General features: G+C 38.8%; 1 protein-coding gene across 1 annotated transcript; it reads right to left on the minus strand.

Annotated features, from left to right (window-relative positions):
• Window positions 1-1246: 1246 nt before the first annotated feature.
• LOC139478924 (very long chain fatty acid elongase 7-like) lies at window positions 1247-22192 on the minus strand. The gene is made up of 8 exons (XM_071261612.1): window positions 22104-22192; window positions 16343-16435; window positions 13267-13454; window positions 10367-10447; window positions 9106-9162; window positions 8554-8659; window positions 7069-7205; window positions 1247-6106 (listed from the first exon to the last, which is right to left on the minus strand). Exons 2-8 carry the CDS (start codon window positions 16398-16400, stop codon window positions 5891-5893), a joined length of 843 nt encoding a protein of 280 aa, XP_071117713.1. The 5' UTR covers window positions 16401-16435; window positions 22104-22192; the 3' UTR covers window positions 1247-5890.
• Between the last annotated feature and the right edge of the window lie 1382 nt (window positions 22193-23574).

The raw sequence follows: 23574 nt of genomic DNA on the forward strand, positions 1-23574 counted from the left end.
GATAAATGGGAAAATCATGGACAAATTGGCCGTTAAATGCTGTTAGTGTACAAACATCATCCATTAAATTTTGGGTTGCACAACTACTTTAATTCATGATTGTTTTGTTACAAACAGTAAATCTTCCCAGCTAAATTGTCATCTGTTTTCGTCCACAAAGTTGAATTGAAATCCTTTGCATCTGACGAAAGGACTGAAGGTTTACATGTGCTTCTTCTCGCAGTCTACTGGCCTTGCTAGTGCAGTTTGTCCTTTCCCTGCTGGAATTCCAGGACACAATAGGGCATGTCCGGCGCATATGACAACTTCCGGACCCCTGCAATAGGCAACCAAAATGGTGATTAAATGATCAAGATGGATGCCGAGTAGGAGTACTACTTGGATGCCCACTACCTGGAGATCAACTCTTGACTACCAGTAAATAATCATACACTAATGGCCTGTATCAATGGCTGCAGTAGTGGCATTATTTCTATTCTTGGGACTCAGTTCCCTGCTCCATGTGTTACCAATAGGTCGAAATAACAATTACAACATGAATATGAGGATGGATTTTGGGTACTTGCCACTTTTACTGATCGGGATGTTATAAATGTAAGGATAGTGAGATAGTTTGACTTTTCAGTGAGAGGAATACGATTGGTCTTTAGTGAACGGTAATTTTGTATTATTGTGATTCTAATTACAGCTTTTGTGAGCATATAAGTATGTCTGACATTTGGACTGGACTGTTGGATGCTGTTTCTAACAGTATTTTTCATGATGTCCCTGCATGCTGAATGTGGGAGGAAAGTCCACATGGATGCAGATGTTTGGCTGACAAACCAAGAATCATGAGCAAAGGAGTTGGGTTTAATGCCGCTTTTAACAGTATTCCAGTTATATACTGGTGTGTCAGGTTTTTGTGGGAAGAGACCCTGAAGTGATGCTGGTTTTCGACGGTTACCACTGGTATGGTGCTGACAAACCTAGAAACTTTCAGGTTGAACCGGGATTTGGACCCACAATCATAGGCTTCTGGCATGCCCAAGGGACACAACTCTGCACAGCAAATTGTGGTGCCTTAGATGAATGGGCCACCCATGACACCCAAGAATCAAAAGGATTCGAACGCACAATCATTGGATCCTGGATCAAGTCTACACAGCAAACTGCTGTGCCAGAAACAGTTGAGCCATCTGAGCACAGGTTACGTCAGGAAACATGTCCGAGTGCAAAATTGTTAGCATCAAAAAACAAACACAGATTCAGTAGAAAAATAAGTTTAATTACAATCGCCATTAAATGTAATTCAAGGCAAAGATCTACAATTAACAAAATCTAATACATGAGCAAAGTAAAAAAAGAAGTACATCAAGATATGTAACAAGTGGTTCCAGCCATAAACATGTATGTCAACATCTTGCCCCAAACACACAAAAGTTAAGCAAGACTTCATGATCAGGGGAGATAATAAATACTGGGATATAGTTGTTGATGTTATGATTACATGAATGTATACTTATCATATCTGTATACCAAAATGTTGCATTAACAACAAGAACTCCTTTAACAGAAACAATAGTAATGAAAATGAATGTAATATTCAGTTCACACGAAGTATTTCATTCACTCTAATTTTATTACTTGTTTACAGACCAAAAATTGAAACCGTAATGTGTGAATCCCCTATGAACAGAAGTAGAGTGACGGTGAAGGCCCCATGTAAATGTACCCTGGCCAATGTCATGGACTGCTCAACTACAGAAAAACTCTGCATACTGACATCTCTTCCTCTAATAGAGTGACCAAACAACTTTTCCTAATGTTTTTATGGTTATTTGCACCATAAACCAACCTTAACATAGGCTAACTTTGTTTTTCTGGTTGTGAAAGTGAAAGTAACTTCTTTTCACAACTTTAGGACAATAAGACAAACCATAATGTCTCAGATGGTGGTTAATGTGGTATGATAGCAAAGTACAACAAATTTCAATGGATAAAGCTTTTAGATGTTTAGAAAAATGCAGCTTTCAAGATAAAACTTGACATGAATTAAGGTTAATTAAAGACTAATACCAATCTGTAGGTGTAACTTTGCATTAATTTCCCTCCCTTGTTGGAGAACCAACAACATTTTAACACAATTTACCTCATTCAGACTATAGAAACAACTGATTGCACACATGACATAACAGCATTAGAAATTGGCACTAGTCCTGCAGCCCTTGCCAAATTGCCCAATAGTTAAGGTATCTTAAGGACTAGTAAAACTTTGCCATTTTTAAGGGTTTTGCTAAGTGTTAACATTATAAGGACTAGTAGACTAAAACAGTTTCTATCTGTGTGATAAGATGACAGTAATACCCAACTATGGTAATGTCCAATTTGGGAAGAGGTCAGTAGTGGCAGATTGCAGTCAAACTCGCCACCTTAAACTAGGGCCCACTGTACACTGGGTGAGCAATGGGGTACAACAACGATTAATGGTTTTGATTAAGGCTGCTTATCCTAGATCTAATGAATCTACATTAGGTGAAGTACTATGACCATTGTCCTCCAGGCCCTTAGATTTGTAGAGATAGAGGTAGGTTTAATACTGCACCCAGGGGTATTCCATATTTCTGACAGTGGCATGTTGATAGGTCTGGACCAAACAAATAAGTGATTGACTTTAGTATCTTTAGTGATCTTGAACAGAATACCAGTCATGTCACATGTTGTCAGCCTAATGTGGGAGGATGGATCAAAGGGGTGCTTACCACTTGGTGAAACCTACGAGCATGGGTCCGGTGCTGACTAAGCAAGAGTGAGTGAGTGACTTTGGTTATACGCTGCTTTAAGCAATATTCCAGCAATATCATGGCAGGGGACACCAGAAATGGGCTTCACACATTGTACCCATGTCGGGAATCGAACCCGTGTCTTCGATGTGACGAGTGAACACTTTAACCACAAGGCTACCCAACCGCCTCTGTCTAAGCAAGAAACATGATCGGGTTGAATGGGATTTGAATCCAATTTTTTTAGCAATATTCCTGCAATATCACGACAGGGCACATCAGAATGGGCTTCATACTTAGTATCCATTTGGAGAATCGAAACAGGTCTTTATAAACATATCCCCCAAAATATTCCTTTACCCTACGTTGTTCAGTACATGATCAATTCATTCATGGACGTTCCCTCAACAGGTGTTGATCTCATACTGGCTAGATTAATGCTTTCAACATGTGGTAAAAGATGATTGTTCAAATGTAAATATTTTCAGACACAGTATAGAATAATTGTAGATGACTGCAGACTGACAATACATCTCGCATGTATCATTTTATCATGTAAATAAATATATAAAGCGTTTACACCGGTATCATGGAAAGAGAGAACACAAAGTACAAAATACCATACACACACTATTCACAATACAATGAATGACGACAATATCAGTTGTATATGTTTCTGAAAGAAACAATCAAGATGGAGTCTGCCATGTCTGTGGCCACCATTTGGGGGTTGGTGTATATATGAAGACACAGAATATTCAAAGACTTTCATTCTTTTGCAAACTGTTTAGAAGAGATATTTTGTTGTTTCAGTACAATTAATTTGAAACATATACTTTGACTATCACAATAAATTAGAGTCTAGAAGTTTGTTTTCAATGCCGACATAGAAAGTACCAGGTTTGGAACATTATTAAATGAGCTAAAGGAAGTGTACAGTGGAACCTGACTAAACCAGACATGAGACCAGAAGTTTATTCAAAATTAGACAGAGGTCCATCTTAGTGAGGTTATTATGTTGGTAACCTCCCCTCTTTCAGGAGGCCTAAACAGGTACTCGGTGTTTCATTACAAATTTCTTCAAGAGGGTCAAACATGCATATAAACATTTACAAAAGGTAACAGTATATTAAGTGAATAATTCTTGTCAACAAGGCCCTTCAAGCTGTACCATTTGTGTAAAAGGATCTAAGAAGTTCTGAACACCACATGGACAAAAAATAATTGGGAATCCCCACAAACATTTCTAACAGTCATGTTATAACATCAGCTGTAAACTGTACCCGTCTTGCATCTGGAATCCTCAGTGAAGGTTGGATCTATTCTTATTGTTGGGTTAAACTCATTGGCATAAAATCAGGCTTAAACTTGCATACTGTACCAATGTACTATACACTAGTATACTATGGTATAAATAGTATTCCAGGGCTCCAGATAAGTGTTTGGTGTTGTGGGTATTTTACCCATGCATTTTAAAATCATTGGGTATCAATAATTCTATCTGGGTATTCAAATTTCTGTAACCCACTAGTTTTCACACATGTGGGTATTTAAGTTAAATATTTAACAACACTACTCATCTAGTCCCTGCAAACTGGTGTCATGTGGGTTAGAGAGCTTTATAGGACTCACAAATACCACGATACTTCCACAAGAAAGTGTGATGGCCAATGATCATGATGTAACTGTCATCGTTGAGTTTGGCAAAATTGACGGAAAGCCTGTTTATAATTTCAAAATAAGTTGCTGATTCGCTAATTGAATACGCAGGGTTACTTCACAATATTTTGATGATACGCACAAGTTTTATTTTTGTAGCGTATCTGTAATGTTCGTTGCGTATTTCATACGCTTGGATTTTATTTTACTGCGTATTTCTGCATTTCTGATGCATATTTTACGCAGATACGCAGCTTATCTGGAGCTGTGGTATACAGTCATAAAGTACATGATACAGCGCTGCACTTCATTCCACACCAGAATGGATGGCACTGCCCATGCCTAGTTGAAGTAAGATTATATAGACCTTAACAAAATATAAACTACTCAAAGGAAGTTAAGGACAACCTGATTCTGTCATATTACTATAGTTAATCTGTCGTACCATGACATACCATAGTGATATGAGTGAATTGGATTAACAGATAAACTATAGTAATATAGTATTAACCATAGTAATATAAAAAAAACAGGTGGTCCTCAACATCTTTTCAGTAGTATATTTAGAATTGAATAGAAATGCAACCATAATAGCATGCCGATGCTGTTCATGTACAGGTAACCATTTTTCTATGATGGTGAATCTTGAGTTGTTTCGCTTTAATGAAAATCCATAGTAGTTTGTTAAGCTGGGCTTTTCAGTACACCACATTTTACATGTAAAGAGATGTTTACTCCCAATAAGTTCTGATTTCACTTACCGTATTCAACGTAATAAGTGCCTAGGGCGCTCTCAAAATTAGAAATAGGAGGCCCAATAGAATATTATGTTGGTGAAAGAGTTGAAAGATAAATTTTGTGGTTTATGGTGACAGCCTGAAATGTTTATGTGCGACAGATATATTTTTCCAGAATCTAATTGCCCATAATTAAGGGTGCATATAACACACGAGTGTGTATTAAACACGAATAAATAAGTCTTGTGTACATTGATCAATCGGAAGGGGTGTGTGCTAATTGGGATTGTTCACTAGCCAATATATCAGCAAATTTCGCTGTGGGCGCTTATTATGTCAAATACGGTATTATTGGTTGGCATCCCAGAGTGTGGGTCAGCACTGAGTAATCAACCCTTGATCAACAATGGAGCTACTGTCTCATGTAATGAAAGTACATAGCAATAGTCCAATGGAACTTATTTACTGAAGCTGATTTGTGGAGTGCTGTGTCAACCATAATCAGTTAAGAAGACCCAGTACGTTTGATGCCAATGAGCCCATCTATAAATTAACAAAGGGTACCATACAGTAACAACACAAATTTGAAGTATACTCCCGTGACGAAAGACCAAGCTACTATTACAAATGTGGTCACAGGAGAGGACATAACGCAACAGACATGACTGGTTGGCGCATCTTGACATAAACTATACATCATCATTGGACTATTCGGTCTAATAAGTGCCTCGATCATCTTTCCTTTTTAAGTCCATTTCTTTTTACGGAGCCATTTTCAAACTTTTCTGATTTCGGCTTGGGTTTTATGTAAGCCTTCCTGTAGAAATCAGCGAAGAGGATGAGGAAAATGCCAGCATAAGCTCCGATCCAGTATATGAATAGCACGGGGTAGTCACATTCTCGGAACAACAGCTGGGTCGAGTGGATGACGACTAAGATGAACTGGGTCTGAAAGAATAGGCATTATAATAAGATAAATATATTAACACAAACTGGCGTCTTACTCAGTAATATTCTACTAAAAAGAAGTTAAGGATATTGTCATGGCAGATTAAATATAGTAATGTGTAAAGAATAAAGTGGTATGAGTAGTGTATGTCCACATATTATTCACCTTTTATTACCTATGAAGGCAAACATATCGGGGTTCATAAAAATCATGTGCCCTAGGGTCATATCATGTTTGACACAATGAGGTTCGACTGTATATCACAGCAGCCTTGGAATCCTGGCTTTTAATCCCCAGTGCTGTTTGATATCTATGAGCCACCACATATGAGGGAACCAGTTTCAGAAAGATATAATTTTTCTTTCCTTTCTGCACTTTATTAGTATGAAGAAAGAAGTGATGGAGAGACCATACAAAGAAACACCAATCCCAATTGCATGTGAATGGGGAACTTCGCAATACATCATAATTCATTCCTCACTCTTTAGCTCTTTATCATTTGATTATCAAGTTTATCACACAAGATGCAAGAATGGATAAATGAAAGTGCCACACAATTAATTAAGTGATGCTACATTGGGGAAGTTTCAAATGAACATACTCATTAATTAACTAAATAAAGCCATCTTTTGCACAATATATTGTTCACAATATCGTCATTACATTCATAGCCATCATCTGGTGACTGTTTGTTGTTTAATGCCCCACTCAGCAATATTCCAGGCATATGATGGCAGTCTGTGAATATACACAATTCTTGACCAGACAATCCCGTGATTGATGATATAAACGTTGATCTACTCATGCATCAACCAAGTCACCACCGATGTTCGGTACAACTACAGAGATTTATTAGGTACTTTATTTGCCGGTCCACAGGGACTGGCAGTCACATGAAATAGGTGCAAGTCTAATTTTACAGGTAAAAACTGGTAATTACCGGTAAAGGTAACTGACTTACTAGCTGCATGGACGTCATGTACTTCTTCCACCACAGGTACTTCTGGAACGCAGGGCCCAGGGCGGCCAGGAAGTAGTATGTGTACATCATAAAATGAATGAAGGAATTCAATAGTGAGTGGAACGTCCCAAATCCTCCTGTAATGTAGAAAAGACATCTGCGAATTACAATATAGTTATTTTAGAATGAGAATGACACATCTCTGTAAGGACCTTATAAATTAATTATAATATTTTCATCAATTCCTGCTTCACTATCAAACACTGAGCATCACACAATTATATTGTCCCTATAAAGTACCAATTTGAGTGCCAATTTTACTTGATGAAATACACTGCATAAATAACATTCAAACATTCCTGCTTCATGTGGATGGGGGCGGTCGGGTAGCCTAGTGGTTAAAGCACTCGCTCGTCACCCCGAAGACCCGGGTTCAATTCCCCACATGGGTACACTGTGTGAAGCCCATTGCCGGTGTCCCTGCCGTGATTTTGGCCAGATGGTTCTATTAATAGTCAATCAGGAAAATAACGAGAATCTGGTCTGTTTTTTTCACCCCTAGAACTTGTAATGTAGTGTATTGTTTGTACCACAATACAGAGGTTGTAAATCGATGTATAGCATCATGGGCCTTGTACCGGGATACAATGCTGTATCACTGTATCGTTATACCAACAGTACACAGATGCCTCAAACATTCCTATATAAGATTCCTGCTGCATCTGATCAATGAAAAATTTTGAAATAATAATCAACTAATTCATTGTGAGCCGATGCTTGTTTAGGATACCCCATGTAAATCACTATATTGTAGCCATGTGTTCACTGCTGGTATTGAAGTTGGCACTGTAACACTAAGTTCACCATCTGAACTCTTACCCAAACCCATTAATGTTATGCTCAAGACTATCTATGTAATGCAAGTTGCCAAAACCAGATGTGAAATAATTTTTACAATCAAACAGGTTTTGACAATTCTACAAGCTCCTGAGAGTTGGATGTTAGTAAATTTTGACTTCAGCGTTTTCCTGAGTCACTTGTTGTCTCCCAATAACTAACTAAACCTTAAGTTTCATTCCAGCGAACCAAATCATTTTTAAAAGCTGTCCTACTCATATCAAATTATTTATGCCAGGTGTTGACTGATTAGAAGTTTAGGTCACTAGATATACTTGAGTTGCAACTACATTACTCCATGTATAGTGAGTGAGTGAGTAAGTTAGGTTTAACGCCGTTTTTAACCTGGATTTGAACCCACAATCATAGGTTTCTGGCATGCCCAAGGGACGCAACTCTGCACATGTAGAAGTACCTGAGACCCAGCACTAATAACAGTAGCAGACCCTAAGTGTTTTCCCTTGAACCAAGGTCTGTGCTGGACATATTCTACCCACATGTTGGATTGTTGTGTGTCACTGGACTCCTTCAGGGTTGAAGAATGGCCATGATGGCAGCAATAAATGCATTATCGATGGCGACACTGACCTGGTACAAACTTGACTCCAAACCACCATGAGATGGGCATGATGCCATGGTGGAAGACATGGAGGAAGGATGCCTGATTGTACTTCTTCCTCAGGATGAAGAATATCTGAAAAAAGGGAAATAAGAAGTCAGTTTAAAAAAAATATTACCTGTGCTAAACTATGGAGCTAAAGAATAAAACATCACTATTGTACCCTAATGTTACAAAACTGGAGATATTGGGAATCCCAAGATAAAATACGACGGAAAATCTGAGGGACCCAGACTCTGGTCCCAACTGCTACATAAATACTTACACATTTGATCACTTATCTTGAATTATACATAGCTGTGTTCTTAACTTCCTGTGTATGTAATCATAATGTTATGGGTCGATAATACTGTTTCTGGTACTTGCTCAGTCTGGCTGTCCATGCCTCACTATGTGGAAAATCCGGATATCTCGACATCACAACACAGTCACACTAGGTTTGAGATACCGGGGTCTAACTGTAGTTCACTAAGAACAGTTTATATATATCCTCCTTTTGCTGAAATCTACAAACTACTTACTGTGTCGAGAAGTTCTATAAACTTGGAGATGTAAAACATCCAGCACACTTTAGCCATCTGCAACAAATGTGACAGAGATGAACAGAGAATGACAACAAAACTGATAAACATATACAGCATTGACACCAATCATGCCTCACTGAGAAGACTCTTTGACACAAGCTTCTGCAATATTCCAATATTATGACAGTGGCCTGTGAATACAGTAATGTCTCGTTAATCTGGATATTAGGGATATATTAATCTTTCCTGATACACAAAACTGATTCTCATAATATGTCAAGTGTATGCTTAAACAGAATGACATATCTGATAATCCCTATAGAAAATGGAGAAGTATAGGTGTGTACATGTTTCAGTAAGTACTTCACAAACACCTTTTGAATAATAATCTGTCAGGGATAGAAATTAATCTAGAAAGTCTACTAGCCCAAATAGTGATAACATAGAGCAATATCCCCTAAAATGTTTGAAATTCTACCAGCCCTTAGGATACCTCTAACATAAACAAAGCTGGCCTCAATCTCACTAAAATCAGATATAAGTTCACGCTGCCACTAAACAAAGATCTGAGGACATCCCATTACGGGTCACGTCAGAACGACCTTTCGCGAATTTTGACCGATAATTGAAATGACCAACAAGACGTCGACATCAGCCAATTATAAAGCAGCTTCCTCGAGCTTTACAGCACTCGTTTCAACCTGGCGACTTCCATTTCAGACTACACTTGAAAATATGTTGACACAGTTCTCGATTAAAATTTTGAAAACTGAACAAACAAACTTTCTGGAATGTCTAATATATGGTAGAGATTGTATGGCAGTGCATCCCACGTACTGTGCAACGCTTCCTCCGTTCAAGTGTTTATCCCACGGAAGCGAGAGATAGACGATAATCTTAACGGAATCAGTCGTAGGGGCTGTAACTGTCATTCTGAATACCCCATGTGAACGTTTTTGAGGTTGCATAATTAGAAAACACATTCTGACTGTCACTTTCATGATCTGGTAAGAGACACTTTGATTGGTTGGATGAAAGGTCGTTCTGACGTGACCCGTAATGGGATGTCCTCAGATCTTTGTTTAGCTATAGTGAGAACTAAGATCTGATTTTAATGAGATTGAGCTGGCCTGGTTTAGCAGGCCAGTGCTAATTTCTATTCGTCTGTATGTATCAGCGTCATAGATGAAGGATTTTCATCAATTCATGATGATGCATCGTCCAATCCTACCCAAATGTAACCATGACGACAACTTACCCTGACTGCTTGTGGGGAGTTGGAGTAGTCGACAGGCTGACACCCGAGGCTGTACCCCGCCATCCAACCTGATGCCGCGAACTGGAACAGAACATCATGAACTAGAGGCAGTATAAGTACATGCTGTTTTACTGCGCAGTCAGCATATTCCAGCTTTGTCACAGACCTAGAAATATATTCAGGGTGATCCTACTCTTACGACAAGCATGAATCTGGGGACCAATTATCAGTTTTGTTCGTCTGCATTTTTGTTTGTTGTTAAAAGCCACACTCAGAATTATTCCAGCTATATGACGACGGTCTTTAAATAATCGAGTCTGGACCAGACAATCCTGTGATTTACATCATGAGCATCTATCCATGCAATTGGGATACAATGACATGCATCAACCAAGTTAGCGTGCCTGATCACTCGATCCCGTTAGTCACCTATCACGACAAGCTTAGCTGCGTTTTACACCAATTATCAGTGAAGGAGTGAGTGAGTTGGGTTTAGCGCCGCTTTTAACATTATTCCAGTTATATCACGGCGCGTCAGCTTAATGTGGGAGGAAAGCCCGAAGTGATGCAGGTCTAAGATGTTTTACCACTTCGGTGAAACCCACGAGCACGGGTATGGCGCTGACAAACCTAGAAACATAATTAGGGCAAACTGGTATTCGAACCCACAATCATAGGTTTCTGGCGTGCCCAAGGGCCGCAACTCTGCACAACGAACCTCGGCGCCTTAGACGACTGGGCCATCCGTGCCCCCTTATCAGTGAAGGAAGTGTACTAGTAATGTAAATCCCTGACAATACGTTCCTGTGTGATCTGTGAATACATAAGTCCTATGTGGTGTAGCCGCTAGTTTTAACCAATAACACAAGCACAGGCCAGGTTCCAAAGACACGGCTCGGTTGACATGGCACAAACAGTAATGCTTCTTGCAATACAATGTTTGTGCCATGAGACTGCATGCTCTACACATTGCTTTAGTTTCAGGCATTGATAGATTTTGCACAAAGTCAGGCTCATCCTTGTGTCATAAATGGCCCTATTTGTTAGCTTTCAAAAAGAAGACATGCATAACCACTTTCTTTTTTTTGTTTTATTTATTGTTTAATGCCACACTCAGCAATATTCCATCTATATGACGGAAGTCTGTAAAAAATAGAGTCTGGACCAGACAATCCAGAGATTGAAATCATGAACATCGATCCACACAATTGGGATACGATGACACGCATCAACCATGTCAGCGAGACTGACCACCTGATCCCGTTAGTCGCCTCTTACGGCAAGCATAGGTTGCTGAAGACCTATTCTACCCAAAGATGTTCATGAGTGCATTACTACTGCACCGCACAGAGACCATGTACATTTGTCAACGAAGATCCGTTCCTCATGGAATTAGTTCCATCTGGAACATACAAATTGCCAGGGTAAATGTATCCTGGAAACATTTTCCTTATAAAAACTGATCCATGGGAATAATTCCCCTGGAGAAAAATTAGTACAAAGGAAACAATTTCACAACAGGGGCAGAAACCCTTTGACACATTCAGGGCGATGGTGGAATGGTTTGTATAGAAACCTGTGAAATAGTGGTGATCACACACCAGATCAGTGATCTCACTGGAGGGTGGCAAAAATAGATATATCTTTCCTTGTTATCCATTTATATAGTCCATAACAACACGTTCTAACGGCACATGCACCAGTAGTGTCTATTCTGCCTTACTGTCGGAGTCCCTGAACATATTTTCCCTTCGGCCCAGCCAATAATGTCATGCCATAATCCTAAATGAAGCAAGTCTAGATTTTCCACATATCCCATTACAACAGAAGGTATTGTGTTAATTGAGCACTATATCCTCTGTGTGACAACTGGCAAAATCGGAGTGTGTGACAATTGGGAGGGGAGCCTTACAACCAGCATGGGTTCCACACCATGGAATTACGGTTAGAAAGCATGAAGTCATTATCTACACCAAGCAGATGCATGTTAATGGTGTTTGAACTTGAATCAAACTTACCAATTGCCCAAGCCTAGACTAACTTTAGCGCTGCTTTAAAAAGTATTTAAGCTTTTATCCCTATGTGTCAGCCTAATCGCACTTTGGTGAAACCCACGAATCAAAATTAGTAGTTGAACTCTACGATCAATGTATCCTAGTCCTGAGCCCATCCCAGTCCCTGAACATTATTATTTTCCCTTCGGACCAGCCTTTACTGTAATGCAATAGCCCTGAATAAAGCAAGTCTAGATTTTCCACATCTAAATCTCCCATCTCACTGGGGCTCTTTTTCAAATAAAAAGAGTTGTTTCTTTCTTTCAAAATTATATATTTACTTTCTGAGACTAAGCATTCATCTACAGTAATGTCATGCATCTAATTTCAAACTGGACAGGAACCATATCAGTGCAGAGCACCTAACCTTTCAAAGAAATAGAGAGAAAAATGTCCATTTATCATGTTATCATAGTTACATTTTGTTTAACAAATGTCATATTTGGGATAACTCTTTCTTAGTAAAGTACAGATTCTTGTACATTTTGGGGTTGATATTTGTTATATTTGACCACTTTCTAAATGGCATTGTGTGTTCATAGCTTTCGGCCATGGGAGCTGTGCCAATTTACACTTGTGAGAGGGGTACTCATAACTACTTGTTGTCAGACTTTCATTTTTGTTGAAGCCGCGGTGGCTGAGTGGGTTAGATCACTGACTTTGTGTGCTGGCCACTGGATGCCTCACTCTGGCAATAGGGGTGTGAATCCCATAGGGGACTCAACCCAAAAGTATGAGAATCTGTACTTTACTAAGAAAGTATTATCCCAATTATAACACTTGTAACATTTGACCACTTTCTAAATGACACTGTGTGTTCATATATTTTGTCTGTTATAAACTAACCTCGATGAAACAGTATGCTGAGAGAATGATCATACTGAAGTTGTAGACCAGCATGACTTTCTTCAGCTCTATTGGCGGCCTGTTGCCCATCAAGGTCGGCCCCATCTTGATGATGACCACGTACAGGACACAGATGAGGAAGCTGGGCCACGGGGTGGACATCATGAACCAGTCCGCAACACGCGGATCTAAAAAATACAAACAAACAAACAACTTTATTGGGGAACACTTGTTTTGCTTGGTTATTTCCACAGCATGTAGTGGAGTGCATGTTAAGTTCATAGACCTGGTAATGAACCTGCCTTTCACAGAGTTTGATTTGCAGGCTCCATAAATACTTAAATGCTTAGATAGATGCAGGCACTGCAGTTACATCACCTAGCAAGGAAACAAGTATCTGGTTTCTATTTATTTATATCTCCAGTGCCTGCATTTCCTGCAAGTTGTAATGTGATTGATTGATTGATTGATTGATTGATTGAGTGAGTGAGTGAGTGAGTGAGTATGGTTTTACGCCGCTTTGAACAGTATTACAGTTATATCACGGCGTGACAGCTTATTGTGGGAGGAAAGCTGGAACTGATGCAGGTTTAGACGTTTGACCACTTTGGTGAAATCCATGAACACATGTATGGTGCTGACAAACCTAGAAACATAACCTGGGCAAACCGGGATTAGAACCCACGGTCATAGGTTTCTGGCATGGCCAAAGGACACATCTGCAGAGTGAATTTGACCACTTAAGTACTCACGGAAATGAAAAAAACCTGTTTTTTCTACCTCAGATCTTAAATTATTGCAGTTAATAAACAAAATATGTAAATATTCAAACAACTAAATTAGTACTAATTGGGCCGTGGCACAAATACAGCGTATCAAATATCTGTATGCCTTTTTACACGTAAAAGTGTGAATAAAACAGACTATTGTGAAACAGGGCATAACCAGGTGTAAGTAGATCAAGGTGACCTATGACACCTTGACGACAGGTGAGAACAGGTGCGTAATGCCTATAGTCTGTTTCTGCTATGTCAATTTGGACTTAGTTTTATTTTTGAATTTTGAAAGTGCCGACAAATTACCTCCTGTAAAGTACATTTTGTATTGTTCACTGAGATCAAACTAGCAAATCCAGACTAGTACTTTTCGAGATGTTTTGTTATTTCGTATTTACAGCTACGCAACACTTTGTGTCGATTTTTAAATTGAGAAAAACATTTTTTTTTCATTTCCGTGAGTACTTTAGTGCCCCTGTATATCTTCTTAGGCACTGATACTACCATAATATGTATTCAATGGTTAAATGACAAACTAATTACTATAAGCTGATACTTACCGTATTTTCTTGAGTATAGTGCGCACCCATGTATAATGCGCCCCCCCCCCCCCCCCCTCTAGCGGGGTTCAATATTTTGGAAAAAAAAGAAATTTGAATATTATGCGCAGAAAAAAATTACACCGTACCCTTTCAGCGAAGTCCGGCAAACGAACGGGTGCTGAGAAACTTCGTCAGTACAAATTCGAAATTTGAGATAAAAAATCACCAGACATGTTTATTTACCGTTTAAATAGTATTTATTGTTCTGCTAGGCATTGTTTTATATCTAGGGATTAAGATTACCTTGTGTATTTTCTCGTAAACTAAGCCGGAAACAGCAATCAGCTGTACACACGTTTTCTTGGAACCGACCGGTGATTCGGTCAAGACACACCCAATGATATAACTTTATAGGATTTTTAATGCAAGGATCGGCAACAATTGTATCTGAAACTATTTTATTTATCAGGAATAATATATTCCATTATTTTCTTAATTATATGCAGCCTTTACTAAACATATTTAAAATAATAATAACCCTAAGCGAAGCAGCTGATCGCTATTCCCGGGTATTATTTTTTACATGGAACATGTCTGACCAGTCACCGTCAAGGCTCACGCGCACGTGATCACGTGAGCGCGAGAATTTCATGTTGACATAGAATCGTCAAACAATAACAAATATGACTTTTAACGAGTCAAAGTATGTCATTTATGATATATGTATCCGTTCTCTGTCAACTAAAGTTCGTTTCAAGGCGTCAATAGCAGTATTCTGACCGTGGTTGCTGTTAATAACGGTGAGTTGTGCGATCTTCCGATCGCTTCACACACGATTTCGCCGAACTTAATAAAAACAATATTATAAGGAATTTTGAATAAAATTAATGTAGTAAGTTACAAACATAAGTCCAGAAATACAAAGAACACTTTTTATAGACAGACAGTGTAATTACATAAATATTTTGCGTACTTCAGTATGGATTTGTTGACATGGTATTTCCGGTGTTTCGTGCTCACGGTAATGTCTTTCCATGGGTTTAAAAAACACCCAAACTCATAATTCGTGTATAATGTGCACCCCCTTCTACACAGCTGTGTTTTTTCGAAAAAAAGTGCGCACTATACTCAAGAAAATACGGTATGTACATTCAGTCAATCATACATCCTGATCCAAACATATAGTCTTCACATGCATACTATCATCATACAAGATCGTTTCACTAGGCCTTATCATCATATAAGTGGCTTAACTTGTTGACTGCATCAGAATTGAAACTAAAGTTCCTGACTGCAGTAAAATGTGAATCAAAAGTAGCTGACTGCAGCAAAATTGAAGTTAAAGTTGCTGACTACAGTAAAATTTGAAGCAGAAGTTGCTGACTGCAGCAAAATTTGAAGCTAAAGTTGCTGACTACAGTAAAATTTGAAACAGAAGTTGCTGACTGCAGCAAAATTGAAGCTAAAGTTGCTGACTACAGTAAAATTTGAAGCTAAAGTTGCTGACTACAGTAAAATTTGAAGCAAAAGTAGCTGACTGCAGCAAAATTTGAAGCTAAAGTTGCTGACTGCAGTAAAATTTGAAGCTAAAGTTGCTGACTGCAGTGAAATTTGAAGCAGAAGTTGCTGACTGCAGCAAAATTTGAAGCTTAAGTTGCTGACTGCAGCAAAATTTGAAGCTTAAGTTGCTGACTGCAGCAAAATTTGAAGCTTAAGTTGCTGACTGCAAGAAAAAATAAAGTTCAAGACCTGACTTACCTGCTCGCAACATAAGGTCATCATAGGACTTGACAGCATCAGCAATTAGACTGGCCATGATGAAACTGGCACCACCCTCAGCAATGGTCAACCCTACAAGTACACATGGACATTATGATGGGTACAGACCACACACTGCAGCATCATACGACCTATAGATAACACTAATCACTGACACAGTACTAGACTCAGGAGCAGTGTCATGTTGGCCTTGAACTTTCTGGTGTCACTTATGTCATTGCATCACTTGATGCAGGAGCTGTCAACCTAGCCATGTTAGACTGTATCCCTATCAGGGGTTAAAAACATTCAGTGTCCACAAGACATGGACACTAAATGGTCTTGGCAAGTGAAAGAGTTTGAACATCAGTGAAGCGAGTTTTGTGGTGAGATACAAAAGTTATAATCAAGCCACTGGCAACACCCTTTTTTCAGTCTTCTCTGAAATTTCGCTGGCTAAGGGGTGTTTAATTTTAGAAGTTGAACCACTGAAGAGAGTAAGTGAGTATGGCTTTACGCCGCTTTTAGCAATATTCCAACAATATCACGGCGGGAGACACCAGAAATGGGCTTCACAGGTCTTCGGCATGACGAGTGAGAACCACTGAATTGAATACCGGTAGTCTATTCATTCCAAATCAAAATTCGAAAATATATCATATAAACTGGCTCTGAATATTTCAACATAAACATGAAACAAAGACATGCATAGTTTTTTCTTGTATATAAGAGCTCTCCCCTCTACCCCCCCCCCCTTTCGAAACCCCAACATCACAAGCAAAACAACCACAGAAAAACAAAACAGACTGAATAATGATAATAATTTTGAAAAAAACATAAAATAAAATAAATATAGCTGTGTAAAGGTTATAGCTAAATACTCAGACAGTGATTAATTGATTTTTTCATCAGAAAAAAACCAACATTACTGCTGACTTAAAACCAGATATAACTTATCAACAAATCCTCAATGAAGTATGCCACTTGTTCCCCTATTAAATATGGCATTATGAGATTGTGTATCAATACAAAATAAAAACAAGAGTGAAATGTGACAGGTGACACACTTGGGGCAGCACAGAAGCAAATTAGGTATTACCTGAGACAGAATTATTTCTGAAATGTCTCATTGGTTTAAAAATACCCAGTAGACTAGTCCCAAGGGAGTAAACCTACGGTATATTGAATAGCCACGGCTCTGGGATTACTAGCACTAGTAATGGCACGTATATAAATAAAATGAAGCTTGACGTTACAAAATTCATGAAAACCTCTCATCCCTGAATATATACAGAAATACATGAGTGTCAGCTTCAGTAGAGGCCATGGCATGACTACAACCAGCTGCTACAAATGTTGCTGTTGAACCCAATAAAATATGAATAGGTCTGATACCACTAAATCATTAGAAACATTGGCATGTTGGCTGAATATTTCAGTGTCTGACCATATAATGTTTTAGATCACTAACATACTAGGATATGCTGAACCGGTAAAGCAACATCAAGCCTGTCCAGATATAGCCTATGGCTGAGCCAGTTCATCGGCACATCCCAGTCCACATACCTTGTCAAAGGTTACTTGAACAATATTGATTGCTCGAGTCTGGGACAGAGTACACCTAACCGTCGTCTTATCAGCATGCAATATAGGAGTTTCCCATAGCTCTATAATCAGAGGGTTGGAGTGACTTAAGCGATTATGTTGTGAGCAAAATACAACTTTTGGGAGTATACATATTTGTTAAGCAACTGAGTATTTACTCGCATGTTATCAATAACTTAGGGTATTGCTGTATTATTTGGCTATTCAATATAGGTTTACTCCCTTGGGACTAGTCAATTGGGTATTTTTAAACCAATGAGACATTTCAGAAATAATTCTGACTCAGGTAATACCTAATTTGCTTCTGTTCATGTGCTGCCCCAAGTGTGTCACCTGTCGCATAGGCTTACAACAGCAGAACACAGCTCAGTTACAATAAGCCAGACATAGCAGTTTTGTGCAGTATTCACTGCAGTAGAGTTAAGGAGAAGGTGATGTCTGCATTCGATCATGTAATAAAGATTTGTATCGATATTTGTGTACTTGTGCTGAAATGCTACAGCAGGTTACACAAGAGTTCTCATACTATCTTGGATATTCAAAAAAGATTTCACTATGTATTTGTACGCAAGCAACACCAAATTAATTGGGATATGGTGATTTACAGTGTATATTTTAGGCAAATACACAGCTCATCTAGAGCTCTGAATATATGACACTTAACGTAATTCCTTTCTTAGAGTATCTTACAGATTCTGGTATTTAACCAGACAGCCATGGACTACTAAATCACAATCATGAGATATCAGGGATTGACCTCAGATGCAAGAGCTATCAGGGATTGACCTCAGATGCAAGAGCTATCAGGGATTGACCTCAGATGCAAGAGCTATCAGGGATTGACCTCAGATGCAAGAGCTATCAGGGATTGACCTAAGATGCAAGAGCTATCAGGGATTGACCTCAGATGCAAGAGCTATCAGGGATTGACCTCAGATGCAAGAGCTATCAGGGATTGACCTAAGATGCAAGAGCTATCAGGGATTGACCTAAGATGCAAGAGATAACAGGACTGACCTAAGATGCATGAGTGAGTGAGTGAATATGGTTTTACGCCGCTTTTAGCAATATTCAAGCAATATCACGGCAGGGGATACCAGAAATGGGCTTCACACATTGTACCCATGTCGGGAATCGAACCCGGGTCTTCGGCGTGACGGGCGAACGCTTTAACCACTAGGCTACCCGACCGTCCCTAAGATGCATGAGATATCAGGGATTGACCTCAGATGCAAAAGATAACAGGATTGACCTAAGATGCAAGAGATAACAGGATTGACCTAAGATGCAAGAGATAACAGGATTGACCTAAGATGCAAGAGATAACAGGATTGACCTAAGATGCAAGAGATAACAGGATTGACCTAAGATGCATGAGATATCAGGGATTGACCTAAGATGCATGAGATAACAGGTTTGACCTAAGATGCATGAGATATCAGGATTGACTTAAGATGCAAGAGGTAACAGGTTTGACCTAAGATGCAAGAGATAACAGGATTGACCTAAGATGCATGAGATATCAGGGATTGACCTAAGATGCATGAGATAACAGGTTTGACCTAAGATGCATGAGATAACAGGATTGACTTAAGATGCAAGAGGTAACAGGTTTGACCTAAGATGCAAGAGATAACAGGATTGACTTAAGATGCAAGAGGTAACAGGATTGACCTAAGATGCAAGAGATAACAGGATTGACCTAAGATGCATGAGATATCAGGGATTGACCTAAGATGCAAGAGATAACAGGATTGACCTAAGATGCAAGAGATAACAGGATTGACCTAAGATGCAAGAGATAACAGGATTGACCTAAGATGCAAGAGGTAACAGGTTTGACCTAAGATGCAAGAGATAACAGGATTGACCTAAGATGCAAGAGATAACAGGATTGACCTAAGATGCAAGAGATAACAGGATTGACCTAAGATGCAAGAGATAACAGGGATTGACCTAAGATGCATGAGATATCAGGGATTGACCTAAGATGCATGAGATATCAGGGATTGACCTAAGATGCATGAGATAACAGGTTTGACCTAAGATGCATGAGATAACAGGATTGACCTAAGATGCATGAGATAACAGGTTTGACCTAAGATGCATGAGATAACAGGATTGACTTAAGATGCAAGAGGTAACAGGTTTGACCTAAGATGCATGAGATAACAGGATTGACCTAAGATGCAAGTGATAACAGGATTGACCTAAGATGCATAAGATAACAGGATTGACCTAAGATGCATAAGATAACACGATTGACCTAAGATGCAAGAGGTAACAGGATTGACCTAAGATGCAAGAGGTAACAGGATTAACCTAAGATGCAAGAGAAACAGGATTTACCTAAGATGCAAGAGATATCAAAGATTCATCCAGAATTCTAAACTAAGTGACCATGGCAGTCAAACTTGGTAAAACGTTTTGCAAGGTTCTTACATTCAGAGGTCATTTGATTGAATGCACTAATCAGAAATGTGAAACCATGTCTCACATGCAGGTATTCAACACAGTAAGCATCTGATACTCCTAACTGGGATTACCTTCAGTTCAATTGTTGGAACTGTTACCAACATTGGTTCCTCTGAGTAAAAGTGTAAAGAATATTTTTCAAGTTTTGTTGAATTTTGGTTTACATTTCCAGCTGCCTCTGAGAATGTGAAGATAAAACTCTGGATATGGTATGAGTAGTTTTCTAGTGCTGCAACGAATACACTGTGAGGTGAATACGATATGAATCAGTCAAGAGTCAAGAGTGTGGTGTTTAACATCAAACAAACAATAATTTGCTTGGGAGAGTAATGACGTAGGATAATGTTACCATGGTTACATGACACTACTGCATACTTCAAGGATTCCTTGGATACACCTCAATCAGTCAAGAGTCAAGAGTGTGGCGTTAAACAACAAACAAACAATAATTTGCTTGGGAGAGTAATGACGTAGGATGTTGCTACATGACACCACTGCATACTTCAAGGATTCCTCAGATGCACCTCAATCAGTCAAGAGTCAAGAGTGTGGCGTTAAACGAAAAACAAACAAACAATAATTTGCTTGGGAGAGTAATGACGTAGGATGGTGTTACATGACACTACTGCATACTTCAAGGATTCCTCAGATACACCTCTATCAGTCAAGAGGGGTTAATGTTACATGAAATCACTTTTTGCTTTTAACACGCATGATAGAGGGTGAATGTCTTTTTACACCATAGTAATACTAAGCAATATCAACTGAATATTAAAAGAAATATACATATAAATTAGGGCTGGGACAGGTCCGAATTTACTACCGGGGTACCCATCCCTCTATTACCTGACCCTACCCGGGTACCCACTGTAGGTATCAATAGATAGGTATAAAATGTCTGATTGGGCATTTTTTTTTAACCATAGCACTGGCAAAACGTATTTAGATACATGTATTAAACAATCTGGTAATGGATACACCGAAGTTGACTCAAGATACATCTTTATTCAAAGATATGAAATGTCAGAAGCAATGGGTGCATAGTCAGAAAGAAATGCAAACATTTGTGACTTGTAGTGTAACCATAGAGTTCTAGATATTTTTTGTCATTAAACAATGTATCACGTGAATAACCAAGGGTCCGGGTAGTCCTGTGGGTACCCGGGTCCTACTCAGTACCCACCCGACCCGGGTACCCGAGTTACCCGTCCAAGCCCTAATATAAATCAAGTCTGGACCAAACAAACCCGTTATCTGTTTAAAGTATTAGCAATTGTATGAAATTAATTAAATGATACTTCTTAGGAGTCTTGATCTGCTCGGCCAAAGTCCGTACCAACAGATGTGTATTTGTTTATTTTGGATATGTCTAGGGTTAGGTGCAAATGGAATTGTGTGAAGTCAAACCATAATTTATACTAACGTGCGTCAGGACATTATCGATTTCTTTATAAGAAACCGTCCTTTACAGTGTACGAGGTCTGGAGTAACATTGCTAGGGGAAATAATGTTCACTAGGAAACATTGCAGTGTTATGCCATTCAAGTTAGCCAATGCAACGTGCTTTCCTCGTGGTGTAAAAATAGCTGAAATCGCTCACCATTCATGATTGTTTACTGTTAATTTACAATCATGACAACTTCGGCATGTAGTGAAATAATACCAGAGATGGAACACTCACCAAATCCTGATCAAATTTCACCAAAAGTCCCAACGACGAGAATATATGCACCTTCGTCTGATCCCAGTGAGCAGGGCAGATATTCCCCCTCACAACCGGCTTGATAATGCGCATGCGCGGGCAGATTACTTCACGATCAGACGGGAAAGTGGAGAGCGTTAGTTACTGGCCAATGTTGACCTTCTCGAGTGGCCTGATTGAACGCCGTGATTGACCGCCCCCTAATGGGTTATTGTAAGTCTTCATGCAGTACCGCTAACCAAGAATACGACAGCGTCGGTCAAGGACAACAACCCGTAACTGTCCACTGTGTGGCCGGATGAGATGTTTACGGTTCAGTAATTTTAACGGTTGAGTTGACACATCTATCCGGAGATAACAGTGCGATATTATTGAATATGCTGAATGGTTAGTTTATGAAATTGTATTTACCGTGTACATTAGCTGTGTGTGATATATCTAACTGACTTCATGGAAGAGTATTGTCATGTTAATTGGCATGTTCTTTTCAAAGGGAAATCAATCATTTTTAACACTTTGTGATATGCGTTTATCATGCACGTCCAGATTTCTTCTTAACCCATACAGTCGACCAGGTCTGTTTTGCTATGTGAACGAACCAACAATCAAATTGCAGGATTCAAAATATAAAAAAACAACATGTGCTCGAATTAAACAGGTTTAAACCATATTGTTTTCTATGGTAGATCCAGCAGGTAACTGACATTTTATTTAAACCATTTAAATTAATTAAGGAAGAGAATATATGGATGTCAACTTTTTTATTGTTCAGGTGATGAAGGAGTAAGCATATACTCTGAAACATTGTGTTCCTCATAATAAAGAAGTTGACATCCATATATTCTCTTCCTTATGTGTATCACTTCTAAATGCCTTTCAAAGACCTCATTTAAGTAATTTGTAAAAAAAAAAGGGATTTTACGCGATTTTATCTTTTTAGCACGTTAGCACCTTAGCGGAAACATGTGATATTGACCTTTCACGGAAACAATGTTTTTTTCATTTTTTGGAAAATTGATATTCACTGCTCTCAACCTAAACATCATGCACCACAAACATCTTTCGATTGATGTTGTGTTTATATCGCTATACCCGAAATACCTACTGTGAACCTCATCGGCTGTGTTAGTCTAAATGTTGTGTTACTGTCATCGATGTTTGAGATCAGAAATATTACATGTTTGGTGGTCGTATTCTATGGGTGATTTAATGGCCGCATCGCTGAATGTAAGTGTAATATTAAGTGAAAGATGCGGTCGTTAAATATCCTTATCTTTTTGAAATAAAAAACAATTCTGGACATATATACGAGATTTATGTGACTGTGATTTTGGGGTTGACGGGGCATTGTTTGAAATAACATGTGACATAATAAAATAATGTGTAACATACTATGCGTTGTCGGAGTGGTCGGGCTCAGAATGAAGTAAACCACTTGTATTTAACAAAG

This window comes from Haliotis cracherodii, unplaced genomic scaffold (genome assembly GCF_022045235.1).
Source record: "Haliotis cracherodii isolate W230 unplaced genomic scaffold, xgHalCrac1.p SCAF_4, whole genome shotgun sequence".
In the NCBI taxonomy this organism is placed as follows: domain Eukaryota; kingdom Metazoa; phylum Mollusca; class Gastropoda; order Lepetellida; family Haliotidae; genus Haliotis; species Haliotis cracherodii.

Bases quoted from the DNA above. Each gene is read 5' to 3' on its own strand.
- LOC139478924 (XM_071261612.1), bottom strand. From the start codon at position 16,400: ATGGCCAGTCTAATTGCTGATGCTGTCAAGTCCTATGATGACCTTATG. The intron at 7,206-8,553 runs GTCAGTGTCGCC...TCTACATTACAG, and splicing joins TGGAGTCAAGTTTGTACCAG to GAGGATTTGGGACGTTCCAC. The intron at 6,107-7,068 runs GTAAGTCAGTTA...CTATTCTTTCAG, and splicing joins ACATGACGTCCATGCAGCTA to ACCCAGTTCATCTTAGTCGT.